The sequence below is a fragment of the Chelonia mydas genome, chromosome 4, assembly GCF_015237465.2.
Source record: "Chelonia mydas isolate rCheMyd1 chromosome 4, rCheMyd1.pri.v2, whole genome shotgun sequence".
Lineage (NCBI taxonomy): Eukaryota > Metazoa > Chordata > Testudines > Cheloniidae > Chelonia > Chelonia mydas.
Window position 1 is genome coordinate 139,613,213 of NC_057852.1, and position 23,069 is coordinate 139,636,281.

Genomic DNA, 23,069 nt, shown 5'->3' on the forward strand with positions numbered 1-23,069 from the left:
AAATGTAGAAAACATCCAAAAATATTTAAATAAATGGTATTCTATTATTGTTTAACAGCACCATTAATTGTGATTAATTTTTTTAATCGCTTGACAGCCCTATTTATGACATGCCACGTACTCGGAGGACTCCTTCCCTTTTAATACACTAACAAGCCTGAACCTGTATCAATCAGCTGTGGGTTTATTGCTGCAGATGGCTGCAGATATTCTCCCCTTCTTTAATTGCTGGGCCGATCTCAGCAGGAGGCGTGAAAACAAGCAACGCAACAGCAGAGGAGCCGAACGATGAACGGGAACCGAAACTGGGCACGTTTCCAAAACTGATCTTGCTGATCAAAAAAAAAAAACCAGCATTTGCTGCTGCCAGAAGATCCAGGTCAGATGCAGACAACACTGCAGCTTCCCAGCTTGAGGACAGTCAGACTTTTAAGGCCTGACAGGACCATTTTGATCACAAATGGTGACTTCCAGGATAACAGGCCAGAGAGGCTCACTCGATAATTTCTGCATCAAGCCCTAACTTCTGTCTGGGCTACAGCAGGACTTCTAGAAAGACATCGAGTCTTGACTGAAAGAGGTCAGGGCCGGAGAATCCACCGTGACCGTTGGTAAGCTGCTCCAATGGTCAGTTACCTTCTGTGACACTGCACTCCATAGTCTTCACAGTGGCACCATTATAATATGATGATGACATAATTAAGCTGCATGTGGTACAAGATGAGTCTTGTGAGGGGTCATTGGACAAGTTATGATTTGCTGAATACGATTATCCTATTTGTGTGCATGTATCATTTTTGTATGTGAAGTTATAAATATTGACTATGTACCCGTACTCCAAATTTAGTTACACCTGGGTGACCCCCACTAGGCAAGATGCTTCCGTCTAGACAGCTGGATGTGAAGGACCTATTCAAGGTAGTGGGACATTAGTGGAAATAATAGCCCTTAGGACAGTGTTCACCAACCCGTCGACCATCAACTGGTCGATCCTGGGGCTTCTTCCAGTCGATTGTGATCTCCGGGTGCGGCAGCGCAGCGGGGCTGCCTGCTGCGGCCCTACGCCGCTTCCGGAAGCGGCCAGCACACCCTTGTAGCCCCATGGGATGGGAGTCTCCATGCGCTGCTCCTGCCTGCAAGCACTGCCCCTGCAGCTCCCATTGGCCAGGAACAGGGAGCTGTGGCCAATGGGAGCTGCGGGGGCAGTGCCTGCAGAGAGGGGCAGCACACAGTGCCACGTGCCCCTTCTAAGGGGGCACGTCGGCTCCTTCCGGGAGCGGCGTGGTTACATGATGCACTACTGGCTGGGGGGGAATGGAGAGGGGACCCGGCTCGTGATGGGGAGGAGGTGCCAATGTGCCTGCGTGGGGCCGGGGTAGGCAGGTGGCCTGCCTTAGCCCCACTGCGCTGCCAACCGGGAGCCGATGGAGGTACGTATCCCCCAACGGGAGCCTGCACCCCAACCTCCAGCCCTGAACCCCCTTCCCCATACCCCCTCCTGCACCCTGAACTCCCTCCCCCACCCCTAAGCCCCCTCCCAGAGCCAGCAGCCTATACCCCCTCCTGCACCCCAACACTCTGCCCCAGCCCAGAGCCCCCGCCCACTCTGCAAACCCCTCGGCCCCAGCCGAGAGCCCGCACCCCCTCCCAACCCCCAATCCTCTGCCCCAGCCTGGTGAAAGTGAGTGAGGGTGGGGGAGAGTGAGCAACGGAGAGAGGGGGGATGGAATGAGTGGGGCAGGGCCTCAGGGAAGGGTCAGGGCCTCGGGGAAGGGGCAGGGTATATCCTAAATTCAAAAAGTGATCTTGGGTGTAAAAGGGTTGGAGACCCCTGACTGAGGAGAGAAGCTTGTCCTCCACCTGGTGAGCCTGCCTGAGAACACTCCAGCCAGCCTATGGACAATGGCTGCTATGACTCATTGGGACATGCAAGGCTTGTGATAAGACCACATGACACTGAACTCCATTTTGGTACCCATATTTTTCCCCAAACTGGACTGGGAGCTGAGTTTGGAACAAAGGGTTCCTGCCCTATAGAAAAGCTATACAAGATGGGGAGTGGCATCATCTTGTCCCTCACTCCCTACACAAGTGAACCCCTGGAAACACGTGAGGAACAAAGACGGGACTGGGGGAAGTGCTGGTCCCAGGCTAAAGGGATTTCTAGCCTGTGTATGGAAACTTGGTGGACCGCTTGTATCATCAGTCAGGGTGAAAAACTGCTAATTCAAATCCCATCCATCTAATATGTCAGACATAGTTTGTGTTTTTATTTGCTAAGTAATCTGCTTTGATCTGTTTGCTATCCCTTATAATCACTTCAAATCTGTCTTTCTGTAGTTAATAAACTTGTTTTACGTTTTATCTTTACCTGCGTGTTTTGAGTGAAGTGTCTGGGGAAAATCTCAGCTCAGTTAACAAGGGCTGGTGTGCATATTCCTCTCCACATCGACCGAGGGGCGAACTGGGTAATAAATGCACACTGGTCGGGTTTTTGAACAGGGCAGGACGGTAGAGCTCTGGGATCCTAGGCTGGGAAGCTGGGGATATTATAGCTGTAGACTCCCTATTGTTGGCTCATTCATACACCTGCAGCTGGGTAGGTCCCTGCCTGTGTGAAAGCTGGTGGGAGTGTAGGACCGGGAGCGGTCTGCAGCTTGTCACAGCAGCACAGTGAGGCTGGTGAGTCAGAGGGCTCAGCGGTACCCCAGTTCCAGACTGCACCCCAGGGGTGACAACCCATCACACCCTCATTGTTCAAAATCCCACCTTCTTTGTAGTCCGAATTTGTCTAGCGTCAGGCTCCAGCCATCGGATCTCACTCTTTTCCTGGTAGATTAAAGAGCCATCTGCAGTCAGAGGTCTCTTCCCCCTACGGGTAACTTCTAAACTGCGATCAAGTCACTTCTTAATAATCTTCTCCTGGACCAACTCGAGAAGCAGTCGCAGGAAAGCACTAAAACCAACCCGAGGTCCGTTCCTCCCTCCCTTCCTTCCTTGCTCCTCTGCAGAGCGTGCAAGTTTGCAGGAAACAGCATGGTGAAATGCAAAGAGAAGGTTTAACGTTCGCCACCCGGGAACACTCAGCCCACTGCCGATAAGCATTTCGTGAGTCCTACAGCCCTTTGTCTAAATCCACAGGAACACGCGGTCTGGGCAGAGCCCCATAGGGTACATCTACAGAGCCTGCAGCAGCCAGCCCGGGTCAGCAGACTTGGGCTAGCACCAGCCCCTCACTCTAGGCTTTAGAGCCTGAGCCGCACCTTCAAAGCACTGTCTACGCAGCTATTTTTAGAGTGCTGGCATGAGCCCCACTCCCAGGCTGGGAGGCTCGCTGCCATGGGCTGCGGAGACAGACCCATGAAGGGCAGATCCCACTAGGTGCTGACCTCCAGTACTTCCCAGAGACATCAACGAGAGAGGACCTGGGGGTCATCTTCGACTTGGCCTCTCTCCAGAGCCTCACACCCAGGTGAGGCTGCAGATTCGTCTCTCAAGTCTTTGCTTACCATTCACGCAGCTCAGACCAGTCATTCACATCTCAGCTACAGCAGCACACGCTGCTCTGACCTTGGCAGCCGCTACCTTGCACTTTCGTCTGTTCAAAAACCCTGCTGATACGATCATTTTCCTAACCCATCACTGACTGCACCACCCCTCTCTTTGCATCTATCAACCAATCTATGCTGAGCTAATATATAGAAAAATCACATCAGCAATATGTATTATTCACAACACAAATTAATATGCATTAAGCACACAGTATCAATGAAGCATCATATTGTATATATATTTCTAGTAGTTACATGGCCTGAATCGGCCTACGTCTTTCTATAATCCTGTTCACTTATGTTAAGAATCCCACAACACCTTGTATTAGCTGAAATAAGCTTTGGCTTAAATAGATAGGAAAACTGTCAGGATCAAGACATATGAGCATTCTACCCTGGTACAAGCCGAGGAGGTGCCTTCACGCCCTTGGTACCTGGAATGCAGGTGTTCAGATCAGGCGTACACCACGGCACCAGAAAAACAAGGCAGAAAGAGGATTGAGTTCATCTAGCCTCCGAGGATGCAGACTGCACCTTTTCACAGGACAGAAAATGCTACCGACCTGCACTGCTGCTATGAGAGAGACAAGGTGGGTGAGGCATTATCGTTTACTGGACCAATAAAATTACCCGTCTCTCTAACATCCTGGGACCAACAGGGACACGAGACTGCATACAACATTGCTGCTACAGCAATCTGGACTGGCTGTCTTCTTGACTTAAGTTCAACTTTTCAAAACACGGTTAGTTTTTGCATACGAAAGGAAGCAGCGCTGCTGGATGAGCCACGCAAGAGTGCCTTCGGTACTTAAGGGAACCTCCATGCAGGTGGAAAAAAGGGTAACCAAACATCTACTAAGCAGAGAACTAAATTTACTAGCCCGAGAGGCAAGATCCAGGGAAAACTCCCTTTGAGAAATCTTACCCACTACTTCAGTCACTGATAGCCACCAGAGTGCCACCCCGTCTTCCATATCAGCCTTTCGCTAGTGGGTGTAACTTTGGAAGCAAGCCTTCTTTGTCAGGGGAATGCAACAGGCTGCCCGAGACAGCTTCCCGAAATGAGCATCACACTGAACCTTTTCCCCCCTGAACTCTACTATTCCTGTTTCAGAGTAACAGCCGTGTTAGTCTGTATTCGCAAAAAGAAAAGGAGGACTTGTGGCACCTTAGAGACTAACCAATTTATTTGAGCATAAGCTTTCGTGAGCTACAGCTCACTTCATCGGATGCAGCTCACGAAAGCTCATGCTCAAATAAATTGGTTAGTCTCTAAGGTGCCACAAGTACTCCTTTTCTTTCTACTATTCCTGACATTCAGCAGTACACCTGACCGATACTGGTTATTTGGTCTCTTGAGTATATTTCATAATGAACCACTGTGTGGTGAAGCAACTGACGACACCATTTACCAACACATCCCTCCACTGGCTCCCCCTCTGAAGGGCAATGCCTCATTGTTTCCTTTTGCTCCTCAGTCTGTCTCTCTCCACCTACTGCCTCTTGCCTTAGACTTAGACTGCAAGCACTTTGGGAAGGGATCACCTGTCGGTTCTGTGTTTGTAGAGCACCCAGCGCAATGGGATCCCAGTCCAGGACTGGGGCACTTAAGCACTGCCACAATACAACCAACCAACAGGATCAGCACTGCCATTCCTGGCTCTGGGGAGGTTTTATGCCAGGTAAAGGTGCTTGGTTGTTGGCGCTAGAAACAAAGTCTGCTGTCCGCTCACTGAATGGACGTGAAGACTAAGAGCTCTCCACTCACCCCTAGAAGTGGTCTCCGCGTGTCGGGGCTTTAGGTGCAGCGTTGGGGTCATCATCGGCGATCCCTCGACTCAAAGATGATCTCTATCATGGATGTACATGTGGGTTCTTGGAGGACTCAGGAGTCCGATCCTGGAACCACAGATCTGCCCGCAGTAGATACAGACATTTCCTGGCAGGCCACCTGCCCTCTGGGAGAAAGTTCTTTCCTTTTCCTTCCTTCTCTCTTGTTTCAGCTTCGGGGGCAAGGCGCTTCTCCTTGAAGCAGGCCACTGCCCAATGGAGGATGTGGCACCATTGGGGTCGGATGGTGGCTTGCTCCTCCCAGCTTCTCCCACCCAGTTGTTGGGGTACAGTGCATAGGAACAACTGATGTACCAAAGGAGTTCTCTTTAGTGCTGTGAGGATCTGATTCAAAGCCTTCCATTGCTGCAGGACTAACACCAGTACTATGCTTCTTTCCAAAAGGAAAAGCTACATAAGTCAGTGCAAAGACTGACTAATGTTAGTTTCTCAGCTTTAAAGCTGCATCAAGCACAAGCCAGGAGGTTCAGAAGTTAGAGACAGATTCTGCTCTTGAAAAAAGAAAAGGAGGACTTGTGGCACCTTAGAGACTAACAAATTTATTTGAGCATAAGCTTTCGTGAGCTACAGCTCACTTCATTGGATGCATCAGTGGCTGGTGCCCCAGAGGGAATGAACAGAACAGGGAATCATCAAGTGATCCATCCCCTGTCACCCATTCCCAGCCTCTGGCAAACAGAGGTTAGGGTCACCATCCCTGCCCATCCTGGCTAATAGGAAGTTGATATACCCCTGTGTAACAGACAGCAGAATCTGGCCACAAGCAATCAGCAGTCCACATGGTACCGACTCGGAGCCTGGAAATAAACGTAAAGTGAATGTGAGAGCAAATCTCTTTTGCATGAAATGAAACCATTCTGAAGAACTTCCTGGTCTGTGTTTCACAATGCAATCAGCAATAGATCCAAGGTAATAATTCAGGATAGAACATGCAAGGTACGTGCATGGCTACTACAGCAATCTGGACTGTCTGGCTTCCTGACTTAAATTCAACTTCTCAAACATCATGTTGCCTGGTTCAATTTTGCATATCAAAGGAAGCAGCCTTGCTGGATCAGCTTTGCAAGAGTGTTTTGGTAGTTAAGGGAACCTCAATGCAGTTGGAAAACAGGGTAACCAAACATCTGCTAAGCAGAGGACTAAATGTATTAGCTCAAGAGAAGATGAACCAGCAAGGCGCAGAGAAAACTCCCACTGAGACACCTTACCCACTACCTCAGTCACCGATGGCTACCAGAGCGCCACCCCATCTTCCGTTCAATGGCTTCATCTTCCGTATCAGCCCCTCGCTAGTGGGTTATAATAATGTGATGATCACAGCGTCTCCTTGGACTGGATCTCTGCGCCTCTGCCTTGGGGTTTTATCACCATAGTATCAGAGCCCCTAGCTGCTCTGAAGCTTACAAGCTTCAGAAGAAGCTTACAAGAAGTGGAAGATTGGACAAATGACCAGGGAAGAGTATAAAAATATTGCTCAGGCATGCAGGAGTGACATCAGGAAGGCCAAATCACACCTGGAGCTGCAGCTAGCAAGAGATGTCAAGAGTAACAAGAAGGGTTTCTTCAGGTATGTTAGCAACCAGAAGAAAGTCAAGGAAAGTGTGGGCCCCTTACTGAATGAGGGAGGCAACCTAGTGACAGAGGATGTGGAAAAAGGTAATGTACTCAATCCTTTTTTTGCCTCTGGCTTCACGAACAAGGTCAGCTCCCAGACTACTGCACTGGGCAGCACAGCATGGGGAGGAGGTGACCAGCCCTCTGTGGAGAAAGAAGTGGTTCGGGACTATTTAGAAGAGCTGGACGAGCACAACTCCATGGGGCCGGATGCGCTGCATCCGAGAGTGCTAAAGGAGTTGGCGGATGGGATTGCAGAGCCTTTGGCCATTATCTTTGAAAACTCATGGCGATCGGGGGAAGTCCCAGACGACTAGAAAAAGGCTAATGTAGTGCCCATCTTTTAAAAAGGGAAGGAGGAGGATCCTGGGAACTACAGGCCAGTCAGCCTCACCTCAGTCCCTGGAAAAATCATGGAGCAGGTCCTCAAGGAATCAATTCTGAAGCACTTAGAGGAGAGGAAAGTGATCAGGAACAGTCAGCATGGATTCACCAAGGGCAAGTCATACCTGACTAATCTAATTGCCTTCTATGATGAGAGAAACAAGGAATAATGGTCTCAAGTTGCAGTGCGGGAGGTTTAGGTTGGATGTTAAGAAAAACTTTTTCACTAGGAGGGTGGTGAAACACTGGAATGCGTTATCTAGGGAGGTGGTGGAATCCCCTTCCTTAGAAGTTTTTAAGGTCAGGCTTGACAAAGCCCTGGCTGGGATGATTTAGTTGGGGATTGGTCCTGCTTTGAGCAGGGGGTTGGACTAGATGACCTCCTGAGGTCCCTTCCAACCCTGATATTCTATGATTCTATGCTTACTCAACCCTTGGCCTACTGACTGGCAGAGGGCAAAATGCGGCAGTTCTACCTCTCCACTAACTCTCTGGCTGCTCTTAGGGGATTTCTCCAGCACTGTACTCCTCACCCACTTGCAGCTGCTACTTGGGGAGTCCTTTTGGATTATGAGCTTTCTCAGGGGCTGGTCTGAAACTGTGAAATGAACTAAGGACCACCACGAATCTCAACACCTTCCACTCTTAGCTGCAAGTCCCATTTCTTTGACCTGCTGTCTCTGAGAAAACCATAGCAATGTGTACATCAAATATTGATGGCTTCATTCCAAAACAAAACACTCCCCTGCACACACTCCTCCTGCTAGGGAGGGGAAGAGAGAACACACATGTGACAGATTTCAGTCAAGGTGCTCAATGCATCACTGGAAAGCGCTCAGAGAGAGCGTCCTCATCGCCATGTGCACACACTAGAGAGAGAAGAATAGGAAGAATACGACTGTTACTCTGAAAAGAACAGGATAGAACACCAGTGCCTCTGCAGCCCTAGCATGAAACTGACATGATCCAGACAGCGCTAAGGCTCAGGGTTAGCACTGTCAGGATCACAGATCACACCCTAGGGCTGCTTAAAAGTTCAGCGGAGAAACTGACCATGTTTGAATTTGTTTGCCTTCAACTTCCAGCCAATGGATCGTGTTAGACATTTCTCTGCTAGATTGAAGAGCCCATTATTAAATATTTGTTCCTCATGTAGGTACTTATAGATATGGACCGTGAATTTGGTAGGGCCCTTTTGCCCAATTTCATGGTCATAGGATTTTAAAAATCATAAATTTCACGATTTCAGCTATTGAAATCTGCAATCTCACAGTGTTGTAACCGTAGGGGTCCTGACCTGAAAAGGAGCTGTGCGGGTGGGTCGCAAAGTTATTGTTGCGGGGGGTTGTGGTACAGCTGGCCTTACGTCTGCGCTGCTGCCGGCAGGGGTGCTGGGCAGCTGGCGGCATGGTACGGGTACTGCCACCCTGACTTCTGCGCTGCTGCTGGCGGGGCGCTGCCTTCAGAGCTGGGCTCCCGCCCAAAGCCGCCACTCCCCAGCTGCCCAGCTCTGAAGGCAGCGCAGAAGTAAGGGCGGCAATACCGCAACCCCCCTAAAATAATCTTGTGACCCCCCCCCGCAACTCCCTTTTGGGTCAGGACCCCCAATTTGAGAAATGCTGGTCTCCCCCGTGAAATCTGTAGACTATAGAATAAAAGCACACAAAAGAGACCAGATTTCATGAGGGGAGACCAGATTTCACAGTCCTTGATGCATTTTTCATGGCTGTGAATTTGGCAGGGCCCTACTTATAGACTGATCAAGTCACCCCTGGACCTTCTCTTGATTAAGCTAAACAGATTGATCTCCTTGAGTCTATCACTAGAAGGCAGGTTTTCTAATCCTTTCATCATTCTCATGGCTCTTCTCTGAACCCTCTGCAATTTATCAACATGCTTCTTGAACTGTCGACGCCAGAACTGGACACAGTCCTCCAGCAGCGGTTACACCTTCACCAAACAGAGGTAAAGTAACCTCTCTATCCCTACGAGATTCCCTTGTTTATGCATCCAAGGATCACATTTGCTCTTTTGGCCACAGCGTCACACTAGGAGCAAACGTTCTGCTGATAATCCACCACGACCTCCAAATCTTAAGTTAAACTTATCTTCTCCTACAGGAGGTGGGGGAATTCCCAATGTCGTCTCCCTCGAAGCAACGGCGCATGCAGGGCACAGCAACAAAAAACAGACCAGCAGATGCCATGCACAGCTGTGGCACTTTCAGAAGCAGAATTCCTTTAAACTACTGTGGAGATGTTTGCATGTGCATTTGCTGGCTTAATGCTCTCTAATCCGATTTCAGCTTCGGGGGAAGACTGGAGCACAAGAATCAGCAGTTTGTGCAGAGGGGTTGGAAACACCATCTGCATCGTTAATAGCAAGTCATATTTTCCTAGAGATCAGTGTCCCAAAATTTGCATGACCTTCCCCAATGTCGTCCCCACATGCAGCTGGAACCACGGGGGCATGTTTCTTATGACCTTCAACTTAAGATGCTTCCTTGCTGTTAAGGAAACTCTCCGTGGACCTAAAACAACCTTCTATTTAGAGGCAAAGTGTTCAAGCCACAGTTAGAGGTTCTACATGGGCTACAATTGGGTGGGGGAAGGGGTTCCTCCTGAAGAGTGAAGAGGAGCATTCAAGGTTTGCAAACCAAATAAAGAGGATTTCATACTTAGCCAGAGTTTGCCAAGCAGAGATCATCAAGCTGCCCTGCAGCAATGCCAGGGTGGCGGAATTGGCTTAGGAGAGACCTTCCAACCCTGCTATCTGCCATTAAAAGCCACACAGATCGCTGCTCATCGGGCAGTGCATAGAACGACTCCTTCACTTCCTAGCTGAAGTGTCTTTTTAGGCCCTTTCTGCTCTGACCCCTTCCCTCCCCCATGGTGCTTTCCCCATTGACACAACCATCCCAGTCTCCACAGGTGCCCTGAAGTACCCTCCTCTCCTGACCACTGGTACATTGGGAACAGATGCAAGAGGCTAAAGGGGTGGACTGAGGTCACTGAATGGGGAAGAATCCAGATCAATTGAAGGGAGGGAACCCACAGTGGTTGGATAAAGGAGGCGACAGGCTGGGATCCTGGGTCCCCCACCCAGATGGTGGAAGACAAGGAATGGGGACCACCCACCCTGTTTCTAACAGAGCGAGCACCGCTCAATGCTCGGGAGGAAGATTCTCTCCCTTCTGTGCTGTCATTAAGGTACCTACATGCAATTCCTTCCCACCTGCAAATCCAATGATCAGTCTAGCCAAGGGCGCGTGAGCGAGAACGCAACAACTGGAATCCCTCTTCTCTGCACCGGAGCGCAACCTCGCGTCTTCTGAGTGCACCATGGTTTACAGCGCGACGCTTCCCATGGAGCCAGAGAGACTGGATCTCTGCACACAACTTGGACGGCTGCGTCCCGGAGCCCGGAGCGCAGAAGACAAAGGAGAACTGCACCCACTGAGCTGCTCTATGCAACCGCGATTAGTTACCAGCAGGGCTGAGCATTGCAAGGTCTTGCTGGGCCTGGGGATGGTACAACGGGGTACAAAAAACCCCACCTAAACTGCTCTAGCGATCAGGGTATTTATAGAGGCAAAAAGACAGATCCGCGGCACACTCTGCCTACCCTATGAAGAGAGGGTCAGAGTTAAATGGGGTTTAGCTTAGAGAGAGAGATTGAGGTGCTGTCCCTAGGGAAACCCTCAGCAGTCCTAGTAAATGACCTGTTCTGAAAGTGACGGGCACTCTACCGGCAGATGCACCGGGGACTGAAGCAGGAACCTCCAGAGCTAGAAGTGTGAGCACCTACAGCTTGAGCTAAAGAACTAGTGCCACATGCACCGTCGGTCACAGAGCAGAACCCGCAACGCCTCACCAGGGAGTCCCCCAACCCAGGGGTGCAGTACCTGCCCAGGGATTGGATGAAAGAAAGGGGGAGGCTACACTCAGGGAAGACTTCGTCTCCCACCAGGTTCTCACTCACAAGCTGGCATGGGGGAGAAATGGCGTAAGTGAGTTTAAGGAACAGATGGATCAGAGAGCAAATTAGAGATGAAGAAACTTATTAAACCTATTCCACACCCAGTCCGCGCAGGATCGTTCCTTATTGTATATTCCTCCAGTGCTTTACCTAACACACTTGAAAAGGTCTCAGGTCCTGGGAATTCCATCACCAGCAGCCACTGCATCTTGGGCAGCAACCACGTCAGAAATGGAGCTAAGCGAGGTTCGGATGGGTCATTAATTCGATGGGAAACCCAGGTGCTGAAGTAAGGAGTACAGATGACCGAGTAGATGGTACTCTTCCCTGAAAGTCATGGCTGACAGTGCCCTAGCACGGGCTAATGGAGCTGTGGACTTTTGAGGACAGAACACTGAGGTAATGACCTCTCGTAGTCATGGAAGGTATCACGATACCTTCCACAAAGGCCAAGGTGTCGGCCGCACTGTCCTGGTTAGAATCAAGCCACCACAACTGTATTTTGCCTCCTCAAGTTCCTGTGCTGTTTCCACTGGGGGAGAGAGAGAGGTAGCGGGTGCTGCTATCCCCATCTGGGAGGTGGCCTTCTCCCAGGATCAGAACAGATCATCTGCACATCGCCAACTCGCTGGTTGAAGGCTGCAAAGCTGGGCAGCACTTTGGGATTAAAGGCACTTGCAAACCTATTTGTGGTCATCATGCCGGGGACTGGACTAAATGACCTTGAGGTCCCTTCCATTCCTAGGATTCCCTGGGGGCAGCTCTTACAACCCAGTAGATCTCAGTATAGGGAAACTGCTCTGGATATTCCAGCCTAAATGGTCCTTCACTTCAAAAGACAGCCTCTCAGACCCCTCTCGACCCTTCCTTCTGGTGTGCTGGTACATCTGCTCCACTTCTGCCTTCAGCCCCCACTTAGCCAAGCTGTACTTCTCTACCTCCTAATGGCTCCTGATAACCCGCCCAGCCCCTCCGTGGTGATAGAACCCCTACCTGCAGCTGCTTCTGACTCGGGATGGGATGCACCGGACTTAAGAGAAGAGAGAGAAAACTGAAGTAGGCAGCAGATGACTCCATCCACAAGTATTTACATGGATCATTTAAACCCTCAAGAACACACCCATGTCTGTGTGTAATAAACTGTGCACGCTTGTGTTCAAAAATACCATTATGACCAACGGGCCAGATCCACAACGGGTGTCAATCCACTGACTTCAGTGGCACGATGCCTGTCTACGCCAGCTGAGGATCTGGCCCGACGGGCAAAAAACAAGGTGAGGCTGCTCTGTAGTTCAGCACCACGTGCGACAGGCAACGCTTGTAACAGCGTCACCTGATATATGCAAAGAACGTTTCAGCCCCAGGAACAGCCAGTCTAGAAGAGATCACATGCCCTTTGAGGGAACTCAGAAAAACAACATGAAAAAGCCTTCCATTTAGTCTTTCATACAAGGAGGGAAACACAGAGGAATGAAGTGCAGGAAATAATACAAAGTACGTGCTTTTTCCTTCTCCGCCCTGTTGAGTTTATGCTTAACGAGGGAGCATCAATAATACAAAACAGAACAAGAGCAGCAATCAGGCCATTCTTTGCCCAAAACTTGGATAATTGGTTTTCATTTCAGTTTTCTGAATGCTCTGCAATCAGCTGTGGCGTGGGCACCAGAGGGATAAAAATGCATTCTCCTACCGCACAAGCAAAGCTTTCTGTCTTCTTTCAAAGCCGGGGGGCGGGGGGATTGGTTCAAAGGGGGTCTGCAATTTTGGGTCTGGTTCTGCAACCAACTTCCAGGAGCATCGGATGCGCATCTGACAAGGCCCTGCTCCCTCCTCATGTCCAGGCCACCTGGCCAGTCACTTGGCACGAGCAACTCCTAGGCTGGTAATTATAATAACAAGCTTACAGAACTTGTGTGTGAATGAACGGAATGTTATAGCTATAACCGATTGCTTACTCTGATTCTTTCTGTATTCACAATAAACACGGTGTCTTGCCTTATCCCCTGAATAGGATCCTGCTAGTTTTTATTTTCTAACATTTGAACCTATAACTGACCATTTGCTTGCACAAATGCCCAATTTGCACACACAAGTGCCTACAGCTCTGGCCTCCTGAGCTTTGGAAACTCAGGCCCCGATAAGTCGTCTAACTAGCCACAGACCAAAGCCCTAGCAATATAGGCCTGGTCAGGACCATTTGCCTTGAGCGATGCGGTATAAACTCTCCCCTGGGTACACCAGACATGCCCGCAGCGACCCGATGCCACCAGGAAGGGGAAGGGCCTCTGATGCTCCCCTTCACACTGCAGAAATGCTCTTGCCTTTGGCTTGAGACAGCTCAGCCAATAGAGGAATGGCGCACAATGACTTCAACAGCCCAGTAAGGAGAAGAGCCAGAGACCCCATGGAGCCCATACACAGAGCTAGGTGGAACATTTTCAGGGAAATGAAATGTCACCTTAATAAGTTGTTTCGTGGAAACCAGAATGTTTCATGGAGACATATCGGTCTCGACAAAGTCATCATCGGAGGGCAGGCAAGAGAGACTTGCATGCACTAGCCTAGTGGTTAGAGCACTGGCGTGGGAGGCGAGAGATCCAGATTCAAGTCCCCTCTCTGCCAATCCAGAGCGATCTGGGATGAAAAAACTCTGATCTGAATCAGGCTGAGCAGGGATTTGAACCTGGCTCTGCCACATCCCAGACTGGCGTGGCACTGGCATGTACACACACCTCCCTTCCTGACTGAAAGGCTCAGGTTGCAGTCCAAAAATGGACCACAGCAATCCCGTTCTCACAAATGAGCTGGAAAGGTTGGGGTTTAGCTCCAGTGCGGAATGAAACCAAGGTCTGTGAAATGAAAAGATCTCTGTCTCTATTATCAATGGAAGGTGCCCAGACACTACGGCGATGGGCAGCAGCGCAGAATCCTCCCAGACAGAACCAGGTAACAGCATGGGCATCCACAAAGGAGACCCGAGACCCAGCGCAGAACGGTGTCATGTGGGCAGTTATCCAAGCCGGGGCATGCTAGAGGCGTCTCTTCTCTGCATTCCCACCCCAGTGGCGAGGAAGCATACTGAATAGCCTGTGCTCTCTCAGGCAATGCCTCCGTCCCATGCCAGCAATTCACCTGGCTCATTTAACTCAAGGTGGAACAGAGACAAAACGGTGCATAACTGTGCTCCGTCCCCCTTAGCCTCCCTTGTCAAGCTTTGGGTCCCTCCCTTGTCACCCTGCCATCATCCTCAGCTTCTCACACCCATCGCCTCCTTGCCTTTTCTCACCCCTCTGCACCATACAACCACCCTGAGCTTATTCCTACCCACATTTAAGTCCCTCTTGAAGACCCATGACTGCCATGCTGCCTACAGAGAATCATGGGGACTTGTGTGTACACTGAGCATTGTTGTTCCCTTTCCCCTCACCTCTGTCTACTTGTCCGCCCTTAGGATGCAAGCATCACTTTGAGTGTTTGGAAAGTGCCGAATACCAAGCAGGCCCTGCCATAAATAAATCAACACATAAATGAGAGAAACGCTGGCAACTCTCAAGCCAACAATGTTGGGGGCCAAATTCTGCTCCAACAGACTGTAAATCCAGAACAACTCCACCGGGCTAGCGCTCCTTGGAAAGCTGGGATAAAGAAGTAAATTCTACATAGTGCTTCCCTACCCTGAATCCACTTTGCAAAGTCATGCGTTAATAAGAGCCCGTAGCGCCAAGGCTCTGCAGGCAAAAGGCAGCAGCCACCCTGCATTCAATCACTCCCACCCCTGTTACCCTGACACTGAGCAAATTTGCGTGTAAACACATGCCAGCGGGAAACCATTTCTCTGCTCTGTAGATATTAAAAGGGCATTCGATTAGATCTGGAAGCTGCTTAGAGCCTGTGCAGCTCAAAGCACTGTCAGGAGGTGGAATGCACGACCTTGATAAACGTATGTATGTATCAATCAGTTGTTAGAAGAAACGTCATCAAGAGCTCAGAAGCTTTTTAGCAGGAACATGCAGAGACACAGGGTTGCAGACTCAGACCTGCTGCGTTCAACGTCTCCTTCAACCGACCTGACCACTCTGCTCCCCAACCCCACAACTTGTTGCTAACTCACAAGATGCCTATCATCATCCCAATGGCAGGGTCACATTCCCACCCACATCAGAGACCTCTAAAAAGAGCCTGAAACTCCTAGAGGGCCATATGGTGTCTTATGGGCCCTCCAGGTAGGTCAGGAGCCGAAGAAGAAAGACACATTTAAGTCTAAAATCAAAACTAGAATTTATGACGTCAACATAGACCACACCCAAAACGACGTTTAGCTTAGTGTCAATGTGAAATTCATCCTTTGGGCAAAAAGCTAGCAGACAGGCTGATGCACTGCTTAAGCCTGTGCGCTAGCTCTTTGCCACTCACAGCGAGCTCATCGGTCGTTTGGGACAGTATCGCTGCACTTTACAAAGAAGTTGATGTCCCAGTTTCATAGATTCCAAGGCCCCAGGGGACCACTGACCACCCAGTCTGGCCTCCTCTGCATCACCGGCCAGAGAGTTTCACCCACTTTCCCTGCAGTGAACCCAATACCTTGTATTTGACTAAACCATCTTACAGAAAAGCAACCAGTCTAGACCTGAAGACTCCAAGAGCTGGAGAATCCATCACTTCCCTTGGTAGTTTGCTCACAGAGTTAATCACCCACCCTGTGAACGATGTCTGCCTTATTTCAGATATGAATTTCTCTGGCTTTGACTTCTAGCCATTGGTTCTTGTTCGGTCTTTCTCCACTAGCTTAGAGTGCCCTTTTCCCCCTGTGACGGCACTGATACGCTGTGAACAAGGCAACCCTCAAGCTTCTTTTCGAGAAGCTAAACAGATTACGCTCCTTCAGTCTCCCACTTTAAGGCATTTCTTTCCATCTCTCAGATCATTTTTGCGGCCCTTCTCTGCCATTTTACAGAGGGAGGCACAGACGGTGAAGTGACTCTGGGGCAGAGCCAGGTCTAGATCCCACCCCCACCGCAAAACCCCTCTCCATTCCATGCTCTAACCACCAGGCACAGCACTTCCTCCCTATTCTGCATATTCCCTTGTTTTTCCTGCGAGCAGATCTTTGTGAAAAGCGCCTGACGAAGGCTGCAGATTCCATCTGTCAAACCAGGATGTGAGAAACAATAGTCAGATGTTGGTGTTGCCTCTGCCAAACAGACAAACAACCTCCTTCCTCTACACGACCTAAGCCAGAGAACTGCCAGACACCAAGTATGCGCCTGTCTATTCCTCCCCAGCCCCAGAGCCATCACATGCAACCTAAACCCTGAGCCAGCCATGCTGAAAGCAGTCCCCAGAGAGGCCGTACATGGGCGACTGGCAAGGGCAGATGAAGTAATGGAACAAGCCAGCCTATTCTAGATCCCTGAACAGAAATTAAACCCAAGCAGATTACCTCACCCCAGAGAAAAACCCAGAATACACAGACAGCTCCTTCCCAAGAGTGGCGGCCACTGCTCAGAGGCTACAGCACCAGACAAATTAAAATTGGGAACCGAAAGTGGCCAGATTTTGCAAGAAGCAAGAGTTTTCTACTGCAAAGATCAATAATAATAGGGCGTTGTCTTCTCACAATACTGAACAGAAGACTTTTTGGAATCAAGTGATGAGCAAAGCTGCCTGTTTCTCTAGAGAGGAGAAAGATGGCAAAAACAGCGCAAGGATAAACTGCATCTTGCCATCCGACTCCCTGTGCACCAGAAATAAAGCAGACAGTCTATTTTTCACCTACTCCCGTTCATTCACAGGGTATCATTATGGGAACATTGACAATTTTTGGGCAACTTCTCGTGTCAATCAAGCTGTCTGAAAAGGAGGAAAACGAAGGAGAGAGTTGAGCAAGACACTAGAATTATCCTCCCTACGCCTTGGAAACGGCTGTGGAACCGTAAAACCAGGGCGGTCTTGTGGTTCAGGCCTTGGAAGATCTGGGTTCAAACTCCCATCTCTGCCCCCGATAACCTCTGTGTCCTAGTTTCCCCACCATAAATTGGGGATAGTACTGGTCTGCCTTATTCTCAGGACCTCACTGATGCTTGTGAGACACTCATGCTATGGCACACTAAACCCAGGTTCTGACTTAGGTTTGAGCCCAAGGCACCCTTCCGTCCACACACAATCAGCCTGACTCAGGATCTGGGTCCTAGGACCTTGCTAGTGGGGTGGGTCAGAGCCAGAGTCCCACTGAGACTCGGGTCCAAGCCCTGTCATTTTGCAGTGTGGATGCAACTCAGACCTCAGACCTGAGTCAGAAGGTCTATGCAGTGTGGTAGAATCACTGAGTGTAGACTCAGGTCCAGCAATTGTAAACCCTGGTATGCAACGCGGTGTGGACACTCAAGAGCACGCTTGGAAACACCGAGTCCACAAGGCCGAGTCCCACAGACCTAGATTTGCAATGTAATGTGGACGTACCCAGAGGAACTTAGATAAATAAGGCAGCTGTCACTGAAGAGACCTGAAAACAGCAATAGACGAGATTGTGACTTCACATCATGCCAGGACGTGGCTGCACCTTTTCCAACACCACCCAGAACAGCTGGCTCTCGGATTCCTCCTCGGAGCCTGCTTCTCCCACCAGTGCTGGCAAGAGACACTGCCACCCCAGAAAACGTATATGATGCGCACAATGCACACGTGGAACTAGCGTCTCAACACCCTCCTCTGCGCCGTGCTGGTGTTGTAGGGTGACCAGATAGCAAATGTAAAAAACTGGGACACGGGGTGGGGGGTAATAGGTGCCTATCTAAGAAAAAGCCCTGAATATCGGGACTGTCCCTATAAAATCGGGACATCTGGTCACCTTGTGGTGTTGTGAGCTCCTCTGAGCCGGAGCCATCATCACCAGTCTCCTGCAGGGCTGAGAATTTCAATAGAGCCTAAATCCCCCAGACTCCCAGCGGGATTTAGGCTCTTAAGGCACTTTTCAAAATGTTCCCTATTATCTGCTCTCAACCAATAACAGCATGAACAGCAGCAGCAAGGTAGGAGCCGATACTCTTATCTATAATATTAACCTTCTTGGTGCATAAAAGCTTGAGCTAGAACTACTTTTTGGGGTACCTTAGTGATTACTGGATGCCCCGATGGTGTTTCTAGCTACTCTTAATCCTGCCCCAAAGGAGAGCCAGCCATGTTTTCCTACCCCACCCCCCACACTTCATCTGTGAAAACATCTCAGGCTTTTACTTTGGTCTTAATCAAATTTAATTGTAAGGAAGGCGCTGCGGACAAATAGTTACCCAGGCAGCTGGGACTCAGGACTCTTGGGTTTTATTCCCAGTTCTGTTCCTGAAATCACTCTGTGGCCTTGGGAAAGTCATTAACTTTTGTGCCTCAGTTTCTCCTGTCAACTGGGGAGCACTGTTGCATTAATTTCATGATTTAGTTGGGGATTGGTCCTGCTTTGAGCAGGGGGTTGGACTAGATGACCTCCTGAGGTCCCTTCCAACCCTGATATTCTGTGATTCTATGAATTTCGATGCAATAAATGAAGAGTCAAAGGTGTTAACATGACCCTGTCTCTGTCCACCACTTTTAACCAAGGTCCAGGGTTTGGTATATAGGGGCCTCAGCCTGCTTACTACCATGGCAAACACACAATTCAAATGTTTTTAAAGCATTTAATGTCTTTCCTTAAAGATATAGAAAAGAAGGAAAAATGGGTAAAGTGTTTGAAATGGAAGGCGTGAAGTCAGGCTTTCATTTTACCACCATCCCTTCTTCCCTTTCGTTAGAGAGTCTTTGGAAGGAAAAACTCCTCACCTGACAGTCTCTTAGAAGGCACTGCAAAGGGTGACAGCAGTCCTTTTGGGGGCAAAGAGAAGCAGTTAGCTGAGATGGGCGGGAGCTATAGAGTCCAATCCGGTTTTCTTGAAGACAAAACAAGACGAAGACACACAAGAGGGGAGAGAAAAGAACAGCAAAGACCGAGAATGCAGCTGCTTCTGTCTCTGGCATGGGTTCGCAGTCGCAGCCTCGCTGCCAGGGAGAGACAGGCCCAGCGCACGGTCTTATCAGCCACTCCGAAACCTGCCAAACTTGGACCAGCATCGAGCGAAGGCATTGCTTTTGGCTGCCTTGCCGGTAACCGGCACACAGCAGTGATGCAAAATATGCAGTCTTGGCCGGCTGCACCAGGCTCTGATTACACAGAAGGCAAAAGGAGAGGGATAGGAAAGAAGCAATAACAGAGGGGAAGGGAAAGAACGCATCGGGTACGTCTACACTGCAAAAGACAGACCTGCAGCAGTCAGTATCAGTGCCTGGGTCCACAGAGTCAGGTTTGCGGGATGGGACTAAAAGTAGCAAAGTAGAAGCATAGAGCCCTGCACAGATGCAAAATTTGTATCCGCATCCAACCCGCAAACATGGTCCGTGGATATCTGTAGATTTGCAGGGCTCTATAGATGTGCCTGCTTGGGTGGGAGCCCAAGATCTGAGACCCATCCCACTCGTTCCAGTCTGAGCGAGAATCTCTACGCAGCTACTTTTAGCCCCGTAGCACGAGTGCCCCGAGCCCGAGTCTTCAGACCCAGGCTCTGAGATTTGCTGCTGCAGGGTATTTTTTGCAGCGTAGACTCACCCCTTCAGGGTGGGGAGACAAACCTCACACCCCAGGTGGTGGTTTGGATTTAGCCGGAGCTGGTGGACGTGGTGGCGTTATCTGGGTCCCTCGCTCTGGCCCGGTCTGGTCAGGACATCTCTCAGGATCAGGGCAACAAAGCCCATCCTGAGCACAGATACTGGGGGAGGAGAGCCTCTCCTGTGTGCAAGCAAGCAGCCAGCCATGGAAACAGGCACCCACAGCCACAACCAACAAAGCCACAACCAACAAAGGAAAGAGAGGAAGAAAGGCCTGGGCCAGGCAACAGCCCCGCCCCAGGCTGCCTCTAAGAAAACAGCCAGGAGACTAAAGGAGACAGCAGCAAGCCCAAAAAGTGAAGGGCTGACAGGGTTAATGGGAGGTGAGGCTCCAGGAACTGACCTGACAGAGCAAACGGAGGAGGGTCTGGCACAAGAGGCTGAGACCCCTTGAGAGACCCCACCAAGAGATGGCGACAGACCCCCAAAAAGGGAGTGGAGGGTAGAACAGCCCAAACCCTCGTTATTTTGTCCACGAATTAGGTCTAATTTCTGACACACCAATTTTGGCTCACTGAATGCCGGTCCCACCAGTCTCTCCTTGAATTGTAGCAGGAGGCCTGTCTCCCTTTTGCCCATCCCCCCACCAACATTTACTGCTATGGGTTATTGATAACTGTTTTCAAACACATAAAAGGTTGTTACAAGGAGGAGGGTGAAAAATTGTTCTGGTTAACCTCTGAGGATTAGACAAGAGGCAACGGGCTTGAATTGCAGCAAGGGCGGTTTAGGGTGGACATTAGGAAAAACTTCCTGTCAGGGTAGATAAGCACTGGAATAAATTGCCGACGGAGGCTGTGGAATCTGTCACTGGAGATTTTTAAGAACAGGTTGGACAAACCCATCAGGGATGGTCTAATTATGACGTAGTCCTGCCTTGAGTGCAGGGGACTGGACTAGATGGCCTATTCAGATCCCTTCCAGTCCTACGATTCTATGGTGACACCTCATAATCTTCTATCCACTTTCCCACAGTTAAGCTCACAAGTGGGGTAGACCTACCAGGCCTCAATTCCCACCACAGGACTTCAATCTCCCTTATGTGGACGTTGGCAAACTTCATTACTGCTTCTAAAGGGATCAGAGATCTTTGGATGAAAGTTGCTACATTAAAAGACTTTTAAGCGGACACATTTCTGCCACTCTGGAGGTACACATTGAGGCCATTTGTTGACCCAGTCCCTAAAATCTAGGGAGAAACCCCTTTGGGTTGTTTTATTATGGAGAGGAAGGAACTCCCATCCCTGCCTCTTGAGAACATGCACCAAGCTCCAGACATTAGCAAAGGCTGGGACAGGAAGCGTATAAAAGTTGCCGATCATTGCTGCTGTGGCTAAGTGTTGACTCAAACCATGGCTTTAACTCACCCTTACGCTGTAGCACAAACCTGGATGGGTTCCTTATTTGGATGCTCTCCAAGAGTCAAGGACAGAGGGAACCAAACCAGTAATTCTCTGAGCTATAAACAGGAGCTGCTAGTTTCACTGCTTTGTCTTCAAGGCCACCCCAACGCTGGTTTTAGATAACTCACACTATGTCAACTTGCAACATGGTCAGCTGTTTTCTATGTGCCACTGGAAGGTGAACTGGGCAGGGAGCTCATTCTCCAGAGATGAATCAAAAGTAGAGCCCCAAACACTAGCCACAGCAAAGCCTTTGGAACTGAATGTTTACAGCAATTGGCACACGGGGCATAGCCTGACATCAGTTCCAGTTTCCAGAGGAGACAAAGCTATTCCACTCCCCCTTACCCCACCAAACATCATCATCCTCCTCATCTTCCTCCACCTCCTTTGATCTCTACAGCTCTTACCTTGACCAAGAAGTTGCCATCCTTCTCCTGGGTGACCATGACCACGGAGTCGTGGAGCTTCTCGTCGAAGTGCACGTGGGAGTGTGCTCCTTCCTCGGGATGGCTGGCGGCGAAGCGGACACCACCCACTTTAGGCTTTGTGCCTGCAAGGGGAGAAGACCCAAGCATGATTTAGCTCCCCTCCGGGCTTCCACAATCCCCAGCCAGTGAAGCAGAGGAAACACTGAGGCACATTTCAAGGCAGTGGCCTGGCCCAAGTGCTCATTCAACATTTGGCTGCCTTACCCAAAGTCTCAGATAGGGATCGTAATGGGGTCTTGCAGCAGGATGTAGGGACTCAGTGTAGCAGTAGGATTTTATGTTTGTATTTTGTATGACTCAGAATGAAGGATAAAGGATAACAATGTAGTATGTATTAAATGTATTGATGTATGGTATGATTTGATTGTATTCTGCCGGCCACCCTGACTGGATAGCAGGAAGGAACGACCCTGGGTCACTGGGAAAAAACGCATCTGACAGGCTAGGCTGCCTGTGTCTGAACTGATGTTAAGGCAGGAACAGACCAGAACAGTCCTCACGGCTGATTATGGTCACCCTTTGTTTTAGGATAAGTTTTCATTACAGTATTTGCTATAAGGTCTTGTTTCTTATCTGCTTTGCAAACAAAGTTGCGTATGGTTCTTTTGTAATCCCTTTAGTAACCATATGTAATGATGCTGCCTCTGGCAGGACACAACTGAGAGTACCAATTCAGGACAAATTGCTTAGAGCAGGGCAGTTACAGCCCAAGGCTTGTGGTTCTCCACCTCTAAGGCACACCAAAGCAGCCAGACAGAGAGGACTTCGGTCTCACCCCACTGGCTAACCATAAGTCATACAAGCAATTCCCTTAGACACCCCAGTTTCCCAGTATCCCCACTAGTGCCACTAGTTACGGGGATGAATGGTTATGAAAACCAATACCCCAGTAAAAGAAAAAAGGTTCTCCTGATCCCAAAGTACCAAGCCCCAGACCCAGGTCAATATACAAGTTAGATCTTACCCACAAATCACGCTGTTGCCAATCCTTTAGAACCTAAAATCTAAAGGTTTATTCATAAAAAGAAGTATGGATAAGAGAGTTAGAATGGGTTAAATGGAATCAACGCCATGCAGTAATGGCAAAGTTCTTGGTTCAGGCTTGCAGC

At 49.6% G+C, this 23,069-nt stretch overlaps 1 protein-coding gene across 9 annotated transcripts in view; it reads right to left on the reverse strand.

Annotated features, from left to right (window-relative positions):
• C4H20orf27 (chromosome 4 C20orf27 homolog) overlaps window positions 1-23,069 on the reverse strand; it is a 145,049-nt gene that overhangs the window by 63,708 nt on the left and 58,272 nt on the right. For 8 of the 9 annotated variants that reach the window (XM_043544979.1, XM_037898431.2, XM_037898430.2 and 5 more), the window contains one exon: window positions 21,880-22,022. In XM_043544979.1, coding sequence (XP_043400914.1) covers window positions 21,880-22,022 — 143 coding nt within the window. Of the gene's footprint in view, window positions 1-3,509; window positions 3,533-21,879; window positions 22,023-23,069 lie in introns of those variants that run through there. The other variant, XM_043544977.1, reaches the window with a different exon arrangement.